At 41.5% G+C, this 22,323-nt stretch overlaps 4 protein-coding genes across 5 annotated transcripts; 2 read left to right on the top strand and 2 right to left on the bottom strand.

Moving 5' to 3' along the window:
- Positions 1 to 375: 375 nt before the first annotated feature.
- ecm1a (extracellular matrix protein 1a) lies at positions 376 to 1,452 on the bottom strand. Its single transcript, XM_084696416.1, has 3 exons — positions 1,312 to 1,452; positions 953 to 1,224; positions 376 to 865 (listed from the first exon to the last, which is right to left on the bottom strand). The coding sequence occupies exons 1-3, from the start codon at positions 1,382 to 1,384 to the stop codon at positions 650 to 652; spliced, it is 561 nt and encodes a 186-aa protein (XP_084552542.1). The 5' UTR covers positions 1,385 to 1,452; the 3' UTR covers positions 376 to 649.
- Positions 1,453 to 2,912: 1,460 nt separating this feature from the next.
- Positions 2,913 to 9,507, top strand: LOC146295505 (IgGFc-binding protein-like). Its single transcript, XM_084695715.1, has 11 exons — positions 2,913 to 2,955; positions 3,738 to 4,982; positions 5,129 to 5,475; positions 5,582 to 6,161; positions 6,292 to 6,563; positions 6,751 to 7,095; positions 7,241 to 7,808; positions 7,957 to 8,156; positions 8,342 to 8,719; positions 8,885 to 9,150; positions 9,318 to 9,507. Exons 1-11 carry the CDS (start codon positions 2,913 to 2,915, stop codon positions 9,325 to 9,327), a joined length of 4,254 nt encoding a protein of 1,417 aa, XP_084551841.1. The 3' UTR covers positions 9,328 to 9,507.
- A 703-nt stretch (positions 9,508 to 10,210) lies between these two features.
- On the bottom strand, positions 10,211 to 14,727 carry LOC146295504 (IgGFc-binding protein-like). The gene is made up of 8 exons (XM_084695993.1): positions 14,485 to 14,727; positions 13,820 to 14,387; positions 13,160 to 13,419; positions 12,719 to 13,063; positions 11,978 to 12,545; positions 11,610 to 11,809; positions 11,047 to 11,421; positions 10,211 to 10,876 (listed from the first exon to the last, which is right to left on the bottom strand). Exons 1-8 carry the CDS (start codon positions 14,725 to 14,727, stop codon positions 10,562 to 10,564), a joined length of 2,874 nt encoding a protein of 957 aa, XP_084552119.1. The 3' UTR covers positions 10,211 to 10,561.
- Positions 14,728 to 17,889: 3,162 nt separating this feature from the next.
- Positions 17,890 to 21,096, top strand: LOC146295503 (uncharacterized). 2 transcript variants are annotated; one of them, XM_084695891.1, is made up of 5 exons: positions 17,890 to 18,081; positions 18,625 to 18,954; positions 19,562 to 19,616; positions 19,790 to 19,904; positions 20,030 to 21,096. In XM_084695891.1, the coding sequence occupies exons 2-5, from the start codon at positions 18,655 to 18,657 to the stop codon at positions 20,076 to 20,078; spliced, it is 519 nt and encodes a 172-aa protein (XP_084552017.1). In that variant the 5' UTR covers positions 17,890 to 18,081; positions 18,625 to 18,654; the 3' UTR covers positions 20,079 to 21,096. The 2 variants fall into 2 exon arrangements, with proteins under 2 accessions (XP_084552017.1, XP_084552018.1); XM_084695892.1 differs by lacking the exon at positions 17,890 to 18,081 and having other exon boundaries at positions 18,565 to 18,954.
- The last annotated feature ends 1,227 nt before the right edge of the window (positions 21,097 to 22,323 follow it).

Raw genomic sequence — 22,323 nt, 5'->3', positions numbered from 1 at the left:
TTATGGCAAATTCTGTAAACTTTTTCTACGATGGCCCACGGGTGCATACCACAGCAACATTAGCGAAGCAGACAAAAGTTGAAAACACAACAACATTAACGCACAACACAACGACATCGGCTTTTGCCTTTTTAGTGTTTTCGGCTGATGTTGGTGGTGTGAACCAAAGCTGTTGTGTTGTAAGTAATAGATTGTTTTTTGAAATGTAGCGTTTTTATAAATGTTTCGTTTTTGTTAATGTCGTTGTGTTGTGTGTTAATGTTGTGTTTTCAACTTTTGTTTGCTTCACTAATGTAGCTGTGGTGTGCACCCGTGGGCCACCGTACCTTTAGTCTCATTTTCAAGACAGTCCAAGGAATTGAAATTAACACATCATTAGAACAAGTACCTATTTATTTGTTTATGACAAGATATTGGTGATGAGATTGAAATTACGTTATTGTCATCTGTCATCTAATAGATACTTTAAAAGAAACACATTATCTCCATAAATGAAACTTTGCTTTTGCAACCATGTCAAACACAAATCGTTTTGTATTGTTAAACTTTCAAAACATGAGTAAAAACATTGTAGTGTATATGCATGCAAGTTACAACTATTTTACATGACTCTTGCTAGCTAGTTTGCATGTCTAACTACTCATCGTCACTATTCATCATGCAGGCATTGGTCTGGGTTCCAGATGAAGTCAGGTTCCTGGGGGAGATGTGCTGGAGCCTGGTAGCCAGGGAAGGCTTGATACGAGCCTGAGGACTGTGTGTTAAAGCAGATCCATCTCTTATCTCCTTTTACCCTACAGCATGGGTATGCAACGGTCTTGATGGAGATCTCAGCTTCACAGAACTGGGAAAGGGCCTGATGCCACTGTAATGAAGGTAAAAAAGTTGAAAGAAAATCAATTTCATGTTTTATAGCCAGTGAAAAGACAGACACACATGGTCATGGACTCACAGCTTGCTGGGCACAGCACAGGTTCTGGTTGTTATCCTGTGGGACATTTCCATGGCAACACATATTGTACCAAGACTCCAAGCGGTTGATGGCTGTTCCACGACGGCGAAAATGACTGTAACCAGAGGGGGGGAAGTAGCTGGGGGGGTACCGACGACGGTACTCTCCATTTTTGCATATGGCATCAATATTCTGAGGCGAAGGATAAGCCGGCGGGAAAGAAACATCATGTTCCTGGGGCAGGGGATACTCAAGGACAACATTTTCGGTGTCTGTGAATTGAAACAACAAAGCAAGGCTTTATTGTGTTGAATAAATGACATTTCAATCTCTAGATACATGAAAACAGCAGATATTACCTCCAAGCGTTGGACAATTGAGAGCCAGTAGTACAAGTAACCAAGACCCCGCCAAAAATCCAGCCAAACCCATGATTCTAAAAGTCTGTTGCTTCTTTGTTCCGTTTATTTGAGATGCTTCCTCTAAATCTTCACCATGCTTTTATCTTAGGCAGGTTGTTGAGTGCGTTTGTGGGCGTGCCATTGATGTTATTAAAATCATCACCAGGGGACAGGATGTTTTCTGCATCAGAGTCAACAGTTATGTGGTCAGTTTTTTGCTGTCTTTGCTGACTGTGACATGTGGAAGTGTTGGCTGAAATCATTCTCAATTTACCACTACTGCCTCAAGTACTTAATCACTCTGACGGTTTCCCAGACTAAGTATATATTTTTACCACAATTAGCTTAGTTTTCACATTTATCTGTTGACATTGATTTGAAAGTGCAAAACAAGAATTCAAAATGATCCTTGTGATGTACAAGGATCCCATCGATATAGTACATGTGAATTGAATTATCATAATTTAATTAAATTGTGTTTTATAAGATGGAAAGCATTTAAATTGTGTATTTTTTGTCAACATTCTAAGTAACACCCTAATGTCCAAACAACCTTGCTGGCTAATCTTTTTTGGTGATTGTCTTTGCACTTGAAAGTAATTTTTGATTGCAATCAAGTACCTTTAAATCTACCTACTGCCTGTTTGACAATATGAGGTAGGCCTTAGGTTATCTATGTTTATGGGTGCGGGAATTCCTGATTACCGCCTTCAGCAATCAGTGAATAATTGTCAACTTTTGTTTTACTTTCACAAAAACCCTCAAAAGGCCGAGCCCTGACTAAATAATGTCAAATTTGACATGTCAACATGCCACAGAGGTGTAAACACCCTACTGATTGGCTACCGTCTAGCAGCAAACCTCAATAAAAGGCCATGTAACCTAAGTCCCATCATCCAGACACCTGGTTCAGGTAAGAATCATATGATTAATGTCCATGGTAGACTGTAGCATTATTTCTACAGGTGTAACTTTATAACTGTATACAGTAACACATAATATAACTTGATTATCATTCATCTGTACTGCTTGGTTACTTGAAATCTAAAATGTACTTGTTTATCTGTTAATACATACAATGACTGCCTGACGATACTGCTGAAAAATCCCAGGTGTAGCAGTGCTAGTAAGCTCTTTTTTTACTCAGGGCTAAGCACTTTACAGGCTCTATTGAGGAACCTGATGTTTAAGTTTATGTCTCAACTTGATGAGTCACAAAACTGTATTATAATGATGCTCACCAGTCCCAAGTGTAGCTCGGTCAGATAGTAATCATATCTGTGGAAACATTGATATGGGTGCCTTTTAAAACTCTCATAAATAAGAGTATGTTTTTATGTGTTTATGTATCAGTTTTTTTATGGTGTATGTCTTGCAATTGGGCCTACAGCCTGTAATAAAGTTTAATATTAAGGAGACACCATGATTGGTGTACCAGATGTGCTGTAAAATTCCTCTGTACTACTGCGTACTGTGATCTCAAGTTGACTTAAATTGCTGATATGTCTCCATAGACGACCTTCTGTACTTGACCTTCTCTTTGTTTTTTAGCTGGAAGAATGGACGGGTTGCTTCATAGCTTCATTGTTTTGCTGCTATGTGGTAAGATAGAACTGGATTCTAAAACAAGCCAGTATTTTAGACAAAACAAAATGAGATAACAAGGTCAAACAACAAGGCTGAGGAGAGAAAATTAGCTGAATAATTCGTTTCTTCATTGTATTATTTGGTTTTCCATAGTGACAACAAGCCAGGAATAATACACAAAATTTCTGATTTAGTTTGAAAAGGGTTTGAATACTTAAAGGGACAGTTCACACAAAGATCAAAAATACATAAGTTTCCTCTTACTCCTTATGCCATTTATCCCCCAAGATTGTTTTGGTGTTCTGGAGATATTGGCCTTTTCTTTTGCTGAGATATTGTCTGCTTTCTCTCTCTCAAAAATAATTTAAACCAGATTTTAAAATTCATTTTAAAAACTCAACAACAATGTCCCTTACCAGAAATTGTCACCTACTCAAGATAATACACATACTTTGTTGTGAGCAGTTTCATGCAGGAACTGTTTATCTTTCTACAGACATCAATTCGTTTTTCAAATGTATTTGTGGGGTGCTTTGAGCAGCACAAGCCGAGTGCCATCTAGCTCCATACAATTTGAGACAAGACAGACATCTCTACTATCAATATCTCCAAAGCTAGGCAGCACACTTCAAAACATTCTAGAGGGGTAAACAGCACCACGACAAGTATGAGGAAAATTATATTTTAGATTTTTGGGTGAACTGTCACTTTATGAAGTTTTCTTTGTGATGTTGAACAGTTTGTGTTGGTGAACAACATGTGACGTTTGACAATTATATTTGTAATTGTCTTTCCAGGCCTCTGCTCTGCCACACCAGCAGGGAAAGAGTTTGCCACTGTCTTTTTGCAAAACTACATGGGGGATAGCCAAGCACGCTTCGTGATCGAGGTCTTCGCTCTGCCTTCCTCCCACGGAAGCACCGTCGTCAAGGTAACGGCCCTGGGTCAGGTTTACCAGAAGAGCGTCGACCCAGGTCAGGGTGTGGCCTTCCAGCTTCCCAATGGTGTGGAGATGAAAGGTAGCTGGAATAACCTTCCCACCGTTCTGATTGAGGCAAGCCAAGAAGTCACTGTGCTATCCCTCAACTACAAGGAGAACACGGCCGACACCTCCGTCGTCTACCCAGTTCAAGAATGGGGGACGGAGTACTACATCTTCACTCCTAAAGGAACTCCCCTGGAAACCTTCAAAGAGTTTTCTATCACCAACCACAAAAACCAAAACTCAGTCGAGATTTACCTGAAGGCAAACGTACGTTTCCACAGGCGTCTGTATCGAGCAGGGAGCAAGTTGACCTTTAACCTTGAGCCGTTTGAGAGCATTCAGATTCAAAGCGTTGATGACCTCACAGGTTGCAGGGTAGTCTCAAAGCAGCCAGTAGCAGTATCCACAGGACATACCTGTACATTAAAGTTTACTTCATGTGACCATGTCTATGAGCAGCTCCTCCCTGTAAACAGCTGGGGAAAGGAATTCATCATTGCACCCCTGCCCTACCATGACAACCCCAACCGATATGACAGCGTTTTCATCCAAGCATCTCAGGCAACCAGTGTCCAGGTGAACAATGGAGGTAAAGCTATGACTCTGCCAATGCTTCCTGGTCAGAAAATTGAGCTGTTTTCCCAATGGCCCAATCCCATACACCTGACGGCTGACAAAGGCATCCAAGTCCTTTTTGAGTTCAATGGGGGGGCTGATTCTACATACACAGCTTTTGATCCCTTCCTCATGACCATTCTACCAACAAGTAGTTTTAGTACCTCATACTCTCTGGAGGGGCAAGCTGACTTCACCAACATGGCTGTTATCATAGCTCATAGTCAGGACCTGGGTGCTTTAACGCTAGACCAGGTCCCTTTGCCCAGTGACATTAGCTGGAAACAGGTGGGAGAGAGTGAGTACTCGTGGGCAGAGATCTCTTATGGCAGTGGTCCTGGGTTCCACCAGATAGTCCACCCCAACTCTCCATTTGGCGTCTACAGTATTGGCGTGGTTGCTTACACTGGATATGGATCCCCTGCCTCTGCTAGTCAACCAGGTAAGTCAATCATGCTGCAGCATTTAAGGCAGATTATTGATGTTCATTACCATGGTTTAGCCTACCTCACCTATTCTACTCAACTGCCATATTCTGTTTCAGTTTTATTGTATCCTATTGTTGTTCCCTTTACCTTCTCTCCCCAGAGAAGCTGGAGTGCAGCCAAATGACATGTCAAAAGGACGAAGAGTGTCAAATGAAGGACAACAACCCAATGTGTGTAAAAAAGCCTCCAGTTCTTCCCCCAGGCACCTGCTGGGTCATGGGTGACCCTCACTACCGGTCTTTTGACGGCCACTACTACAACTTCATGGGCAACTGCACTTACACAATGGCCAAGAACTGTCATGTGGATGAGGGGCATCCAGCATTCGAAGTGGAGGCCAAGAATGCCAAAAAGGGCAACTCAGTTGTTACGTTTGTTGCCAAGATCATTATTAATGTCTACGGATACACAATCACTGTTGTTCGCTCGGAGTTCGGCCTCGTGAGGGTATGTACCATTTTTTCTGCTTGGAAGTGCTGGTATTTACTCTGTACTCTATCTTAATGTTGATGTAATAAGATGCATTTGTTCAGATATCTTTTTTAATCTTTAGATGGATTACATGTTATGGAATCTGCCAATCACCCTGAACAATGGCAAACTGAAGATATACCAGAGCGGTCTCTCCGTTGTCTTGGAGACTGACTTTGGTCTGACAGTGCAGTACGACTGGCAACAGCATCTTGTCGTGACAGTGCCAGGCAGCTTTGCAGGCAGGACCTGCGGCTTGTGTGGTAACTTTAACGGCAAAAATGAGGATGACCTAACCTTACCTGATGGTTCTCCCGCCAATAATCCATTGGCCTTGGGAAAGAGCTGGAGGGTCCCAGGCTTGGCAGATGATGCCTACTGTCGGGATGAGTGCGTGGGGCAGTGTGACCACTGTAGCAATGGCTTTTTGGAGCACATTGCAGATAAGGTCTTCTGTGGTACGCTCTCACTCATTATGGAAGGCCCATTCAAAGATTGCAAAGCTGTCATCGAGCCAAAGGTGTACCATGAGAACTGCATGTTTGATGTGTGCATGGGCGAGGGCATGAAGAGCTTCCTCTGCCAGACCCTACAGGTCTACAGCGATGCATGCCAGAGGGAAGGCGTCAAAATTCACGACTGGAGACGTATTGCTCATTGTCGTGAGTTACTAACACATATATTTAAAACAGTTTGAATTGTAAGGGGTGCGGTTATTTAGAATATGTAATGTGTTCAAATCAAGGAAATGGACCTGTTAGCTACATTTAAATGTCCTTTACAATTCAACAGCCGAGCCCACGTGCCCAGAAAACAGCCACTATGAGCAGTGTGGAAGTCCGTGCGCTGCAACGTGTGAGAATCAAAACGGTCCTTCCACCTGCAAAGGCTATTGTGTGGAGACCTGCGCCTGTGACGATGGCTTCCTGCGTAGCGGCAACAAGTGCGTGCCCAAGTCTCAGTGTGGCTGCCAGTACAAAGGGCACTATGTGACGGCCGGTGCATCCTTCTGGGGAGATGACAACTGCCTTCAGAAGTGCACCTGCAGCCCAATCAACAACCAGGTTGAGTACATTTTAGGTTTATTTCTGTACTATAGTTCAAAAGTTGATCTATGTGTCTCGTTCATGAGATTGTTTAATAAAGCAATTCAATAGATAATTGACGTTCATGATGAACCAGATGATTAAGAAAATTATTTTTCCTTTAAAAAAACAAATACAAAAATGAGGACACTCATGTTGTTTTTAGGTGGCGTGTGTTTCGTTCAGCTGTGGAGTGAATGAGCAGTGTGCTCTGAAGAACGGAATTAGAACCTGCGTGCCAGATGGACACGGAGTGTGCTCCATCTCAGGCGACCCGCATTACAGAACCTTTGACAACACCACCTACGACTTCCAGGGAACCTGCACCTACACTGCTGCTCAAGGCTGCCATCTAGAGGGCACTCGCCTTATTCCCTTCAGTGTAGCGGTAGAGAATGAGAAGTGGTATGGAATGTCGTCCGATCCACATGTGTCTGTTGCAAAGCTTGTGGCGGTTGAAGTTTATGGCAAAACCCTCATCCTGCGTAGAAATCAGATTGGAATGATAATGGTGAGTATGAGACAACATGACTAAGTCATTTTGTTTACTTCATGTATTATTTCAAACGATGTATTCAATGGATAATGAATGGATATTGTTTTGTGTTGTTTTATGTTTAGTTTTACTGATGACATGTTATCCTTGTGTTATCCAGGTGAATGGTGTCATGACTACCCTCCCTCTTAATCTGAACGAAGGAGCAATACAGGCTTATCAAGATGGCACTTATGATGTCATCATCACAGATTTTGGCCTGAGAGTCACCTATGACCTGGTCTACCACATCACCGTCACTGTGCCTGGCAACTACCGAGGCAAGACCTGTGGCCTGTGTGGCAACTTCAACAACAACAACAAAGATGATTTCCAGCTTCCTGACGGGAAAGCAGCCAAGGACCCTCTGACCTTTGGGGCGGCCTGGAAGGTGGCTGTTCCTGGGGTGGTCTGTGAAGACGGCTGCAGCGGAGACCAATGTCCCAAATGCGACGACAAGAAGAAGGTTGTGTTTGAGAAAGACTGCAGCATCATAACAAATCCTAATGGTCCCTTTGCCGCCTGTCACGCCAGGATAGACCCCGCCTCTTACTTCAGAGACTGCGTTTACGATGTGTGTCTGTCTAAAGGAGACCGCCACGTTCTGTGTCACAGCATATCTGCCTACATGGTTGACTGCCAGAACCTTGGGGTGAACATCAAAGAATGGAGAACAGCCACCTTTTGTCGTACGTGTCATATTGGTTGACAAAGCGATACGGAATACTTGTTTTCGGTTGAAGAGCAGCCTTGAAACGCATGAAAAGGAGTAGCCTGAAAGTGCAATGCCTGTAGACAGGATAATAATAAGGTCTTTGTGTGTGTGGTGTTTTTCAGCCTTGAACTGCCCTGCTAACAGCCACTACCAGGTGTGCTCCGAGATCTGCGCTACCCCATGTCCCGGCCTGTCAGACACCATCACCTGCCCCACCACCTGCGCTGAGGGCTGTGCTTGCAATCCAGGCCACTACTTCAATGGCACTGGATGTGTTATCCAAGATCAGTGCAGCTGCTATTACAAAGGACTCACCTACAAGGTGCGGTCACATCACAGCATAAGGTTCATAAAAGAAAGGATGTATTCTTCATTATAGTGGTGAAGGCCTGAAAAAAACGTTGATTTTGCATGTGTCGTGTGCTGGAGGATGCTGTGTGTACATCCAAGTCCATTTATGTCTGTCATGATGAAACAATATGCTGTGGCTTTTTTTGTCTGTCTTAGATTGGGGAGTCTATCCTGTCACAGGATTGCCAGGAGCTGTGCACTTGTACCGCTGATAGTGGGATTCAGTGTCAAAAACAGAAGTGCCAGAGTAATGAAAGATGTCAAGTGCGGAATGCCGTGAGGGGCTGCTTCCCCCAACAGTGCGTCATGGAGACCGGCGGATTGTTCACTATGTTCGGTGGGACGAATGGAGTTGTCACGGCATCTGGAGCCTATGAGGTTGTGAGAGCGTGCGACGGCGGTCTGGTAGCCGAGTGGTTCAGAGTGGTGGTGAAGATGGAGGCGTGTGGAAACACCGGGGTGAAGAGGGTGGTGGCTGTGTATGTCTTCTTCGATGATCTCATCATCTCTGTCAACAACAAACATGAAACTTGGGTGAGTATGCTTCCTCACACAAAGATGAAAATATACGTTTTCTTTGACAGATAATGGATCAGCTCCCATATGAATAGATTATGGGAGACCAGGCCTTTGGGTTTTTGATTGAGATTCCATGATGTTTGAAAACAAATTCTAAATGCCTTTTCCATGCTCTTGCAGGTCAACGGTAGAAATGGGACTCTGCCCGGTCTTTACAAGAATGAGATTTCGGTAAAGGTGTTGGAAAAAACACTTGTCATTGAGAAGGTATCTGGCCTGCGGGTGTCTTACAGCCTGTCTGAGAAAATCTCAATAACTGTCAGTGACAACATGGTGAACAAGGTGTGTGGGGCTTGTGGGAAACTGGCAGCCATCAATAACGACTACATGCAGCTGTCCATGCAGGAATACATAGCCTCTTGGATAGCACCTGACTTCCCCACCTGGTGAGTTTGTGTTCATTCCCAATAATAACTGTGTGAAATATACTTTTGTTTTATTGGACCATATATTTGTGTATAAGTGTATTCAACCTGCATGTTAAAACATTGTATTTTTTGTGGTGGTGTCCTGTATTCTCCTTCTAATAAAGCTGTTGTATCTTGTTTTGCAGTGGGGTGTAAACAGGACGGACCAGCTCAACTGAACATCCAAAAGCCTACTTTACCCTACTTAATCAGTTTTCAAAGTTATTAAACATTAATCATTAATACATTTTATGTTCATGCATTTTTGTGGCTACTTTGTAGCGTGTTCTTAAACAATTTTATGAAAATCACTCTGTGAAATGATTTATCAATAAAGTATCCATAACAGGTGAAAGAATGTGTCACTTTTTGCCTCTCTCTTCATCTTACTGAAATTGATATTGTTGAGCCTACTTCTTATTTTCCCATGAAGTATAGTTTAGTATATTTCTATGAATACAGGTGTATTCTGTATTTTATACTGTTTATCTCTTCAATGTGCTCACGCCTGCTATTTGCAGTAATTAGAAATGTACTGTCTGTCCTGTTCATATCTATCTAGCTGTTGCCAAAATAGTTACTGTTGTTTGTTGCTGTATTCTATACCACTACCACCATCTGTATGTATCTATCTCTCTCTTTTCCTGTATAAAGAAGCTTTCTGACCTTCATGTCTCAAAAAGAATTTGCAAAGCCACCAGCTGACTCTTGTCTGCTTCATTTCTTTGACTAGTCAGTTTTCTGTCCTTTCAGATGATCGCTAACTTGTATTTCCAAACCAGAACCCAAATTGATGCCACAATATAAGTGGAAACTGAACAGTTTCTTCCACAATCTTGAAAATGACACAACTGTAATAGAATATCAATGAAATCCTAAATAACAAGGAAGAAATTACTTGAGAATCAAACAGGATTAAAGAATTTCTCCAAATGCTCAACATTAAGAGGTGAATCTGAGGTGCTGTTTGAAAATTAACTTACTTTATTGAACATTTATGGAATTTGTGACCGTTATCAACAAGATTATTGACGTTGATTCATATGTTCATAAACAGAAATGGCAATTGTTTACATACACTTAAGATGGAATTCACATTACGATTGAACTGTCGTTTACAAAAAAAGTTAGTAGCATGTACTGTAGGGTCAATATCTGTCAAATAAAAACACATCATGCTGAATGGAAAATACAGAGGGCAATGTGCATATTCAACAAAAGAAAGGCAAACTCCTCCCTTGCATATTGTATTGTTTATCATCATTCTTTGTAAAAGCTGTTATACCAAACAATATTTAAAAACCTTTCACAGACAAATTAAAATCTTTCTAATTTAGAGATTAGATTGGCTCAGTCGGATCGTCATGTTTATTGTTTGACATAAGCTGATTTACCATTGAGGGATGTCTGGGGCTATCCAATCAGACATGTACTGCTGTGTGTAAGTAAACTCTCTGGTCTGAAGGAGAGCGGTGAGGATGGTGTTCCTGGAGGTCAGGAACATGGCTCCAGAAGGAAAGAGCCTTCCACAAGCACCACACAATTTGCCTGCTATGTTGTCACTGACTGCAACTGTGATCTCCAAAGAGGGACTGAGGGACACCTGAAGGTTTGACTTTCTCTCAATAAACAGAGTTTTGTCAGACATTTTCACTGAAATGTTATTTTTTATCAAACTGGGCAGGGTCATCTTCTTGCCATTGACCTGTAAAGACATTTTCATTAATTTGACATTTTCATTATTTCCTTCATTCAATTAATGAATAAAAAATGTAAAATGTTTTGATAACATTGAATATCTATTCATTTCAGTTTGTATGAATGTCAAGAGAACAATTTATACCTTAAAGCATTATGGTTAATGCATGTACTCACCCGAACCTCATGCTTGTCACTGACACTTATGGCCACATCCTTGAAGAAGACATACAAGGCAACCGTATCTTTGAGGGCAGTTTTCTCCTCCTCTAGTGTCACCACCACACTGAACCACTCAGACACCAGACTCTGGTTACACACGTTCACTAATTCATAGGACCCTGAAGCTGTGACGTGGCCACTCTGTCCATCGAAAGGTGTGAATACTCCACCCGACTGAATCTGACACTGTTTGGGATGACAGCCTCGCACGCCCCTCTTGACCCCACAGCTTTCCTCAGTCTTGCAAGTCACAGACTGAAACAGGACCACTCCAGATGCTTGGCAGATGTAGACCCCAAGACAGTCTTCTGTCATCAAGGTTTCCCCAATCTAGACAATTTACAACCAAACGTGAATTTCAGAGCTCCATATCGCCATGAAATATTTCACAATCTGGTTCAGTTTATTGGTCAATTTGTCAAAAAAAATTGCTTCAGAGAAACATTTCTATAAATCATAGATTAGACTTGCATGAACGCTTCAGCGACAGTATCTCTCTAATCAGTGTACTCTATCACCTTGAAAGTGTGTCCGTCAGAGTAACAGCTGCATTGTTCCAAGCCCACGCAGCCTGTGCCATTGAAGTAGAATCCTGAGTCACAGGCACAGGCTTCAGCGCAGGTGGATGGGCAAGAGATGGCGTTTGAGAGTCCGGGACATGGAGATGAACATGTCTCAGCGCAGACCTGGTAATGGCTGTTAGCCGGACAGGAGAAAGCTGTGGATATTCAGCAAAATACATTTTTGTCAGTACACGGCTTTTAGAAATTTACTTTTCACTTTTGAGTAATGAAAGTCACTGGTTACTGAGAAGGCATACATAACTGACATGTAGTGAGAGATAGAATATATTCAGTATCAGTCAGTTGTCGGCAAATAGACTCACGACAAAAAGTTGGTGTTCTCCATTTCAAGATGTTTACCCCAAAGTTCTGGCAGTCCGACATGTATGCGTTGATGCTGTTACAAAGCATGATACGGTCTCCCATTGCCATACAGGTATCAAAGACGCAGTCTTTGAAGTAAGAGTCTGGGTTTATCACTTTGTGACAGACGGCAAAGGGACCATTAGCATCTGTAATGATGCTGCAGTCTTTCTCAAACACAGGCTTCTTGGTCTTGTCACATTGGGGACATTGATCTCCGCTGCAGCCGTCTTCACAGACCACCCCAGGAACAATCACCTTCCACGCCGCCCCGAAGGTCAGAAGGTCCTTGGTTGAGCTCCCGTCAGGAAGCTGGAATTCATCTTCTTTGTTGTCATTGAAGTTTCCACACAAGCCACAGGTCTTGCCGTGGTAGTTGCCAGGCACGGTGATGGTGACTTGATAGACCAGGTCATAGGTGACTTTCAGACCAAAGTCTGTCGCAATTACATCATACAAGCCCTCCTGATAAACCTGCACTGCACCATTGAGGATTGTCAAAGGAATATTCACCATGATTCCATTTAACTGTGGAGAAGATCACAGGATTTGCTCATCAGATTATTATTTCAAACTGGACTCACCCCAAATTGATTGATTGGTATATCTCTGACATACGAGGCTGAGTGACCCTTTGATTTGCAATTAAGAAACAGGATTTAGAAATTGCAATTTGACACGATCAGTGTGAAAAAACATACCATGACCATTCCAATTTCGTTCTTGTGCAGAGTTAAGGTGATTCCATAAACTTCAATAGCCACAAGCTTTGCTACAGACACTCGTGGATCGGACGACATTCCATACCACTTCTCATTCTCTACCGCTACGGTGAAGGGAATAAGGCGAGTGCCCTCTAGGTGGCAGCCTTGAGCAGCAGTGTAGGTGCAGGTTCCCTGGAAGTCATAGGTGGTGTTGTCAAAGGTTCTGTAATGTGGGTCTCCTGAGATGGAGCACACTCCGTGTCCATCTGGCTGGCAAGATCTGACTCCGTTCTTCACAGCACACTTTTCATACGGTCCACAAGTGAATTCAACACATTTCACCTGAAAAAAAAAACGAGTGAAACTGATTAGGGTTTAAGGGTTTTTCCACTGTATGGAATGATGGGTACCATTCCTATTTACTTCCGTTCATCTTACCGTGCTGTTACAAGTGCATTCTTGCTGGCAAAGTCCATTAGGGTAGAAGACTTGTCCATTTTTGTAGTATCTGCCCAGATACTGACAACCGCACTGGGCAAGGGGCACACACTGGTCTCCGCTGAGGACGAAGCCACCATCGCAGAAACATCCCTCTCTACAGGGAGCCTGGCAGCCAGCCGATGGGGTCAAAGTCTGGCATGACAAAGAGCAGCTGCTGGCACAAAGCTCATAGTGACTGCCTTCTTTGCACTGGGAAGCTGTGAATAAATTGCATTGACATAAAACTCTTGGTTATCCCATATACCTTTGGTTGACCCATGTCCCGTTCCATACACAAAGAGGAATGACTGAACGACCGTGTTTATAAAAGGTAGCTCTTTGATGGCGCGTTTACCCACTTCAACTCAGTTTCATTCACCCCCCCTTAAGTCAGTTCTAGTCATGCATCGCTCGTCAGTAGATCTCCCTTCCGATCTTACCCATACTGGGGTTCAAACTTGAATCCTTGCACAGACTTACGAATGTGATGACCACATCTATAAACACCGCTTTAACCATCTACGCCACCAAAAACCTACCTCCTCGGTGTTGTGTGTGGTCTGTATATATACTGTGGAGTTTAGCCAATCCAACTTGGTTCAATTTGGTTATGCTCACCACAAAAGTCAGCAGTCCTCCAGGAGTAGACAGTGGCCCCTTTCTCCTGACAGGCAGCTGTGTAGGCAGTAAGAGTCTTGCACTGCATGTCCTTGCTGCCCTGGTAGAGACACACATCATACAGGCAGTTCTGGAAGAAACCGGCGGGGTCGACCTCGGCGTGACAGTCGCGGAAGGGGCCTGTTACGTCACTGATGATGCCGCAGTACTTGTTGGTGGCGTACAGATCTCTCTGGGTGATGTTACAGCCAGGGCAGGGGCCTTTGCAGCCATGGACGCAGCCAGGTATGGTGGCCACTGTCCAGCTCTGACCCAGCTCTTTGGCCGAGGCCGCCTGCCTTCCGTCTTTCATCTGGAGGTCGTCGTCTGGTCTGTGGTTGTAGTTGCCACACATGCCACACATGGCGCCAGCGTACTTGCTGGGAACAGTGACCAAGGACACACTGTCCCAGTCATATGAGACTTTCACACCAAAGTCACTCGCGATCACTGCAAACCAGCCACTCTTGTACAGCTGTAGTTTGTTGTTATACAGCGTCACTGGGAGGTTGTTCAACTCATCATTTATCTGTGAACAGATACAAAAAAAATACATGTAATTTTACTCTCTAAAGCAGTTGTAAATAAAAAATGATGCTGCCATGTGTTTTCATGTTATTTCTTACCATGACAAGCCCTGGGTGCTCCTTGCTGATGACGATGGTATATCCGTAGACATTGACCTCCACCAGCTTGGTGACGGAGCCCACCTTCTTATCCCGGTTGTCATTCTGCACTACAACACCAAAAGGCTCCAAATCATCATTGTTGTGGCAGACGCTGGCCATCTGGTACACACAGGTGCCCTGGAAATCAAAGTGTTGTCCGTCGAAGGTGAAGTAGTGGGGGTCTCCAGACACCATGCACATGGCACTAGTCTGAGGTGGGAAAACACCTGGTCCTGCTGAACACAGTCCTGAAAGTGGTCACACATCTGCGTTATCTCCAGAGTTCAGGAAAACATTGCCTTACTTGTCCTTGTTTTTTTAAGACATCTCATAGACTGTGATTTGAACTTGGATTGTACACACTGTTTTTGTAAATGTTGTCACATCTCCTTTCCAGTTGTGTTAAGCTATCAAGTAAATAGCTTAATGAATGTCTTTGTGACACAATCTCTGCTAAACAATAATTATAAAATAATTAACATTATAGTTAGCTGCACAACCTCTACACTATCTAAAAATCATATTCAAGATTCTCTCTGTATATTATCAGTCTATCTATCTTGCACTTGGTGTTGTTCAAATACAAGTTGGGATAATGTAACATTTTAGAATAACATTTGGTCAAATCCAGTGTCAAAGGACTGTGCTTCCTGTCACCATATGACTTTTTACGGTCCATTTGACTTCACCAGTTTTCTGACTGTGCTGTTGTCCATATTGTTCAGAGAAAAGGCAAAGGTTTTTTATGCAACTTACCACCCAAAAGTACAGCTGCAATGGTAGCCACAAAAGTCTTTTAGGTTTTTTATGCGACTTACCACCCAAAAGTACAGCTGCAATGGTAGCCACAAAAGTCTTTTAGGTTTTTTATGCGACTTACCACCCAAAAGTACAGCTGCAATGGTAGCCACAAAAGTCTTTTAGGTTTTTTATGCGACTTACCACCCAAAAGTACAGCTGCAATGGTAGCCACAAAAGTCTTTTAGGTTTTTTATGCGACTTACCACCCAAAAGTACAGCTGCAATGGTAGCCACAAAAGTCTTTTAGGTTTTTTATGCGACTTACCACCCAAAAGTACAGCTGCAATGGTAGCCACAAAAGTCTTTTAGGTTTTTTATGCGACTTACCACCCAAAAGTACAGCTGCAATGGTAGCCACAAAAGTCTTTTAGGTTTTTTATGCGACTTACCACCCAAAAGTACAGCTGCAACGGTAGCCACAAAAGTCTTTTAGGTTTGTTATGCGACTTACCACCCAAAAGTACAGCTGCAACGGTAGCCACAAAAGTCTTTTAGGTTTTTTATGCGACTTACCACCCAAAAGTACAGCTGCAACGGTAGCCACAAAAGTCTTTTAGGTTTTTTATGCGACTTACCACCCAAAAGTACAGCTGCAACGGTAGCCACAAAAGTCTTTTAGGTTTTTTATGCGACTTACCACCCAAAAGTACAGCTGCAACGGTAGCCACAAAAGTCTTTTAGGTTTTTTATGCGACTTACCACCCAAAAGTACAGCTGCAACTGTAGCCACAAAAGTCTTTTAGGTTTTTTATGCGACTTACCACCCAAAAGTACAGCTGCAACGGTAGCCACAAAAGTCTTTTAGGTTTTTTATGCGACTTACCACCCAAAAGTACAGCTGCAACGGTAGCCACAAAAGTCTTTTAGGTTTTTTATGCGACTTACCACCCAAAAGTACAGCTGCAATGGTAGCCACAAAAGTCTTTTAGGTTTTTTATGCGACTTACCACCCAAAAGTACAGCTGCAACGGTAGCCACAAAAGTCTTTTAGGTTTTTTATGCGACTTACCACCCAAAAGTACAGCTGCAATGGTAGCCACAAAAGTCCCCATGACTAATAAACAACAAAAGAAAAGTGTGAGTTACTGACAGATGCCATAAAAACACACCTCCTGAAACTTTCATGTCACCTCACAAATATTGGACGAAGAAACATTCATTTTTAACCAGTACTATTTGTTACTGCATTTTCTCGCATTGTAACATAATAATCAAAATATCCAGAGAAAATGTACATTATATGCTGTCAACATGTGCTGTATTGGTGCTTGAATTTGTTTGTGTCTGGTAGGTAGAATCTAAGCATCTTCTCACCTGTATGGATTGCTGGTGTGTGGGCATACTGGTGGCCAAGGCTTAAATTGTTAAAGGTTCCCACCCAAGAGCCAATCAGCATTCAGTTGGCACTGACGTGGTGATCAAATAGATCCAGACGTGCCCGAGCTTCACCAAACACACTTTGTATCCACACAGCTTTTATCAGCCGACCTTTTTTAATCTGATCTTTTGAGTCTGATAACTATTTTTTTGAAACATTGTGTGTGTGCTGCAGAATGAGGTAGAACATATTTACAACAAAGCACAACTTAGATCTATGATTACAGACTCATGTATGATGTATGAAGGTGTTTAATATCGTACTGTATTTAAAATTGTTGTACTGCATAACAATCAAGCACGAAGGGCCTTCTTGAACGCAAACATGGACCTGATATCATTGATGACCATTGCATAACTGTTCATTTCTCAAGTAAAGGGCGTATGTGTTCCCATTTAAAACCCATGTGAGAGACTCCTTAAGACCTGCTGTTTGTTAGACGCTGTTGACAGGCATTGTTATCATGTGGTTACCACCCATAGAAAGCCTATGTTTTGATTGGGATTGGAATGATAAATGCAAAAAAAAAGATCTCTTATCTCTTTCTACCATTTGAATCACAATCGGTACACGTGGGGCTGTTGCTTACAGGCCAACAGATGAATTGTGTCATTACGGACAATGGACTTTCAGGAGTGGTCAGCTGTTTGCACCAGTGGGTGTTGAGTTAACCGCATGCACTGTTTCTTTATCTGAGCCTTTAATAAACTGATAGGATAGGATCTTTTTGTTCACAAAGTGTATTTTATCAGATGACTCTGCACAGTCAATTTAATTTCTATATAATATATTAAGAAACTATTCAGTGGACGTCACTTTTGAGTGGGACGGCAAAGAGTAGAGAAGCTTGATTATGATGTCATCCACAGAGGCATCCAGACTTGTTCAGCAGGTTCCTTGCCATTCTCTCTCTACCAACTTTCAAAAAGTATTGCAGTACGCTACAGTATGCGAAGTGAGAAAAATGTGTGCCCTTGTCTCGGGGGAATGTCCCTGTACTTACTGTAAGTCGCTCTGGATAAGAGCGTCTGCTAATTGACTACATCTAAATGTAGTAATTTACATGTATATATTTTATATACAGGGCGTTGCAAGAAAGAAGCCTCAGGGTTGGTCATGTGCCACTGACGAGTCAAACCTGTCTGTAGAGATGAACAGGTTTTTCTGCAAAACGTTTCAAACAAAATAGGCAGCAACTAGAGAAGAATCCTACGGATCCCTGGCCATCTTAAAACCACAAATTGAAAAGACTCTGAAGTGGTGTATTGATGTCTGTTTAAAATACTGGAATATTTTGTAAAAAATCAAGCGAACAACCTGGAAGGGAAAACCAAGCTTAAACTTATTATTTTTCGGAGAGTGTAACAAGAGAACAGGTGAGTTCCTTGTAGTTACTTTTGTGATAGGCTCTACAGAAGGACAACCACAAAAAGTGCAAAGTGAAATCATGTCTGATAGATTGAAGTTTGAGTTCAAGTCTTTTATTGTCAGATGCATAGAACAACACAAGGTCAACCTGGCATAACATAACATTTGAATATACTCTGAACATAAATTACACCTTAGATAAGCAAAAATATAATAAACCTCCAAAAATTCAAAATAATATACAATACAGTATACTAAACCTCTAATACACATAATAACCTATACTAACCATATCAACCCATACTAACCTAAAGAAAAATGGGGTAACAATTTTGCTGATAGAGCAACCAGTAGCAAGTGACAGTGTGTAAAGTGGCTTGTGAAGAACTGGTGGAACCAGTTGGAAACTACATAAAGTGTTCAAGTATAAGGCAGCATCCGGTTGTACATACATTTTGAAACAATCACTCGAGACAAACACAAAAGCTAACAGACAAAGAAGAAATGGAAACTCCCTCCCTTGTTTGATCTTTTTGGCACTTTTCTCACAGATACAAAGCCACCAAGACTCCCACTCTGAGATGGCAGAATTTAAGATAATAGTGGGTTGCCTCTCTGCATTGCTGTCTATGGCACTGATCCTGATCATCTTCGGTCAACGACAGGCTGTGGCTGAGCAGTTGCAGAAAGAAATTTTGCGGGAGAAGAATTCACAGCTGTACCTCCAAACAATAGAGGATAGTAAAGGAACCTTCCAACTACTGGAAGTGCAGTTACACAAATCTTTGAATGAGATAAAAGAACATGAAGAGGAAATAAAGAAACTGGTCAATGAAGGTGGTGTGAAGAACACTAATATTGCGACCTGTCAGGAGGAGAAGGTAAGAGAGACGGAACCTTGATATGACAAAACTATCCAGTTAACTCCTGTCTATCCAGTTAACTATTCATTTCACTCATATAAATAAAGGTTGAGAGCACAGCATTTGTATGCATGGTGTATAGCTGTATGCCTAAGATATGCCAAACTGCGATGTTACATTGTGTTTGATCCCTTTGAGTATCAGCGGTATGTTAAGTCACACAAACTCTTGGTACCCAGAAGTCAGGTTGTTTTCTATGTCTCAATATGAACTTCTGTGGGGCATATTCTCTTGAATCAGAAGTCTGTGTGTGCGTTGGGGGGGGGCTTATGTTCAGGTGTTCTGGAAGTGTTATGTCCTTTGAACAACACTGTCTCCAGCAACATTATTTGTCAAAAGATTCCCTTCCCCTAAGATTTTTGATTTATTCAAAAGTCTGATTTGGGACAGTAACTCATACACAATATATTTGTATATATCCTTGAGGGTTTAGGTTGATTGAGGGGCAGTTCTATGGGCGTATGTGAAGCCCTCTGTGACATGCTTGCGTGTAAAAAGGGCTATACAAATACATTTAATTTGATTTGATATTTAATATTTTAACTGCTAATGATTTGATTTTCAGACTAAAAAGGCAGAAGAACTGTTAACAGTAGAGAAGGAGCAGAATGATCATATAGGTAAGTGATTCCTTTGAGGGTCTTGTCAACGTGAGATTGGTCAGCATTGCCACCTTGTGGTGAACATGAATGTTGTTTTGTTTCAATGTTTAGGTCTTCATATTTCTGAGTAGTTAATGTAAAATGAGACAAGACATATATACATTAAATCCCAAAACCCTTTTGGTGTTTAGCTGCTTTCAAAACAGAAACAGAGTCTTGGACTGCAGAGGTTACCAATCTCAACCAGCAGATGGAGAAGACCAGCCAAGTGTGTGCATTTGTCAAACAGAACTCAGAAGCTGCAAAGTGAGTCCACATGAACCTTTATGGCTACTTATCACAGCTTTAGATTAAGGTACCATTGTTGTTACATTCTTGTTATTGCTTCAGTGAAACGTCACACTAATACTAAAACATGTTGTATCCTCTAGGAAACTGTGTCCTACTGAAGAGCCCACAGCAGCTCCAGCTGCCCAATGAAGAACAATACTGTTTCCTTCTCTCTGGTTAGCTCTGGTTGTGTGACATGTCTTCTGGCAATTTGTTTTATAGTTCTTGATCAGGTATTATTAGGTTTCCCAAAACTACTATTTAAAATCTTTTTTTTAAAGCTGTTTATTGGCAGTCGAAAAGGGTCAGTGTTGTTTTAACGGGTGTGCATTTTCTAAACATCCCCTTGATAATCTCTATTAAGATAGTAATGAGTTTATAATTTCTGTACCAATTACTATGTTGAAAAACAAAGATAAAACTAAACTGTAAAAACATCATCTTTTTCATTAAGTGAACAAGATTCTGTTATTTGGCCATGCCATGACAAAGCTCATTGAAGACCTGATTATCTCTGTTGTGATGACTTGTGTGTGATGAGTTGTTCAGTTCGAGACCATTTCAATCACCTTCATCAACTTTTCCCTGTTATTGGTGATGTTCTTGCCAGCCAGCTCCATCAGCTCAGTAATCATCTCTGGACTGTAAGCTCCTTGGAATGTTTTTTATTTCTCTTGCAATTTACTCAATTCCTCAACTAGCATATAAAGCTGAATGTGTTAGAATGTAATCCTTAAAAAGTTGCACTATACGCAGCATATTAATTAGGCCAATTGCTATTACCTTATGGGCCAAATTAATTATTGGACTTTAATATTATTTGGGATGCATTTACAATATGTGCACTAATGTCTTACCTTTACAGTTCACAGTGTTGAACAATGGCATGTGGATCATAATTGGAGTATTGATTTCTTTGAAGATGTAAAAGTCCTTTGGACTTATTTTTTTCAGATCATTCACAACAGCAGTTGGAAATTGAATATCCATTTGCTTACATTTTGTGTGCCTCCACAACCGTCTGAAAGACAGAAGTAATCAGGAATGTTGAAGTAAAATGAATGAACGACAAATAATGAATATCTTTGCTTTGTGAAAGTTGAATACAGCTAAAATGACCAGTGATCAGTACTGTTTGTACATTTGTAAATATGTCTAACTACCTCCATTGGGTCTCCTGCACTGAAGTCAAGGGAGATGATGAGATCTATTTGTCTCTCAGGCCTCAGAACACAGAAATATGGAGAATTCAGCAGTAAACCAGCATCCTCAAAATGTCTGATTTGTTCAGTCAGAATATGTGGAGTAACATCTGGAGCTGGAAATTACACTAGAACATGTGTTGCATGTTACACAAATCTGCACCCATAGTCAGCCAGAAAGAAGTTGTGTGCTAATGTACATGTATCCATTCAGCAGCCACTTTTAATCAAATCAATGTACAAATGAATGCATGGAAGTACAGCATATACAGTAATCAAGTTCTGAGAATCGAATACTTTAAACTAGTCTTGATAGGGTCATTCACAGTTGAACTGGTAACATAACTATAAGATAGCTTTAAGATATTTGACATGTTAACAATCTTATCAGACTGCACAGATTACTTTAAAATCCTTATTCACCTGTGTCATGTGGTATTTTGTGCAGAAAGTCATTCTGGGTTCCCCAAGTCCAATATTTTTCCTAGTCATGCCTCACAAGTTTTTATATGGTCTTTACAATAGCTCTCCATATTTCTATAAAACGTTTCACAAATGACAAAATTCAAAATAATCAAGAGAATATTAATACTTATATCATGGCAGATAGCAAATACATAAGTGTTGATAATGTGATGACATTCCATGAGAGGTACAAACAGTGTTTTATATCAAACCCTACTAAATTCCTTTTTTTACATCATGGAACCAGTCAACGCTGGAATGACACACATGGCCGGTACACTTGAGCAGTTCTTGATTAGAACTTACAAGTCTTGTTCTCCACAATTGATTCTTCTCTGTGAATGATAACTCAAACTAAAAACGTAATTGTTGGATAGTGCATTTAGGTTGTAAATGGCTGCCTTACATGAAACCAGGACCATCTGACTTGACATTAAATAAACTACGTTTCCATGTTCCAGGCACATTTGCCTAGTTTTTTTGATTTTCAAATCCTCCCAACATCATTGACTATCTCACAAACCATGGGGGGGATTTAAAAATGTGTCATTATCCCTTAAACGTATACTTGTGGATTAGAGACTATTCTTTCAGACAGTACCCTTGAGCAGTGAAATCAGCTCGGTCCAACGGTGAGTGCAGTCTTCCTCTCTAAAAACAGAAGTGCAGTCCTATCATCTTCTGGAGCACCAAAGGGCCTGAGCTGTCAGTCTTCTTCAGCCTTCTTC

The sequence above is a fragment of the Hypomesus nipponensis genome, chromosome 4 (assembly GCF_054491055.1).
Source record: "Hypomesus nipponensis isolate SF chromosome 4, ASM5449105v1, whole genome shotgun sequence".
In the NCBI taxonomy this organism is placed as follows: domain Eukaryota; kingdom Metazoa; phylum Chordata; class Actinopteri; order Osmeriformes; family Osmeridae; genus Hypomesus; species Hypomesus nipponensis.
The sequence above is the reverse complement of the archived record's forward strand: the minus strand, read 5'-3'. Positions and strand labels throughout refer to the sequence as shown.

Bases quoted from the DNA above. Each gene is read 5' to 3' on its own strand.
- ecm1a (XM_084696416.1), bottom strand. From the start codon at position 1,384: ATGGGTTTGGCTGGATTTTTGGCGGGGTCTTGGTTACTTGTACTACTG. The intron at 1,225-1,311 runs GTAATATCTGCT...TTCAATTCACAG, and splicing joins CAATTGTCCAACGCTTGGAG to ACACCGAAAATGTTGTCCTT. The intron at 866-952 runs GTGAGTCCATGA...CCTTCATTACAG, and splicing joins TGTGCTGTGCCCAGCAAGCT to TGGCATCAGGCCCTTTCCCA.
- LOC146295504 (XM_084695993.1), bottom strand. From the start codon at position 14,727: ATGTGCATGGTGTCTGGAGACCCCCACTACTTCACCTTCGACGGACAA. The intron at 13,064-13,159 runs GTAAGATGAACG...TTTTTTTTTCAG, and splicing joins AATGCACTTGTAACAGCACG to GTGAAATGTGTTGAATTCAC. The intron at 11,810-11,977 runs GTGAGTCTATTT...GAATATCCACAG, and splicing joins GAGAACACCAACTTTTTGTC to CTTTCTCCTGTCCGGCTAAC.
- LOC146295505 (XM_084695715.1), top strand. From the start codon at position 2,913: ATGGACGGGTTGCTTCATAGCTTCATTGTTTTGCTGCTATGTG. The intron at 5,476-5,581 runs GTATGTACCATT...TTTAATCTTTAG, and splicing joins CGGAGTTCGGCCTCGTGAGG to ATGGATTACATGTTATGGAA. The intron at 7,096-7,240 runs GTGAGTATGAGA...TGTGTTATCCAG, and splicing joins ATCAGATTGGAATGATAATG to GTGAATGGTGTCATGACTAC.
- LOC146295503 (XM_084695891.1), top strand. From the start codon at position 18,655: ATGGCAGAATTTAAGATAATAGTGGGTTGCCTCTCTGCATTGCTGTCT. The intron at 19,617-19,789 runs GTAAGTGATTCC...TTTGGTGTTTAG, and splicing joins GGAGCAGAATGATCATATAG to CTGCTTTCAAAACAGAAACA. The intron at 19,905-20,029 runs GTGAGTCCACAT...TGTATCCTCTAG, and splicing joins CAGAACTCAGAAGCTGCAAA to GAAACTGTGTCCTACTGAAG.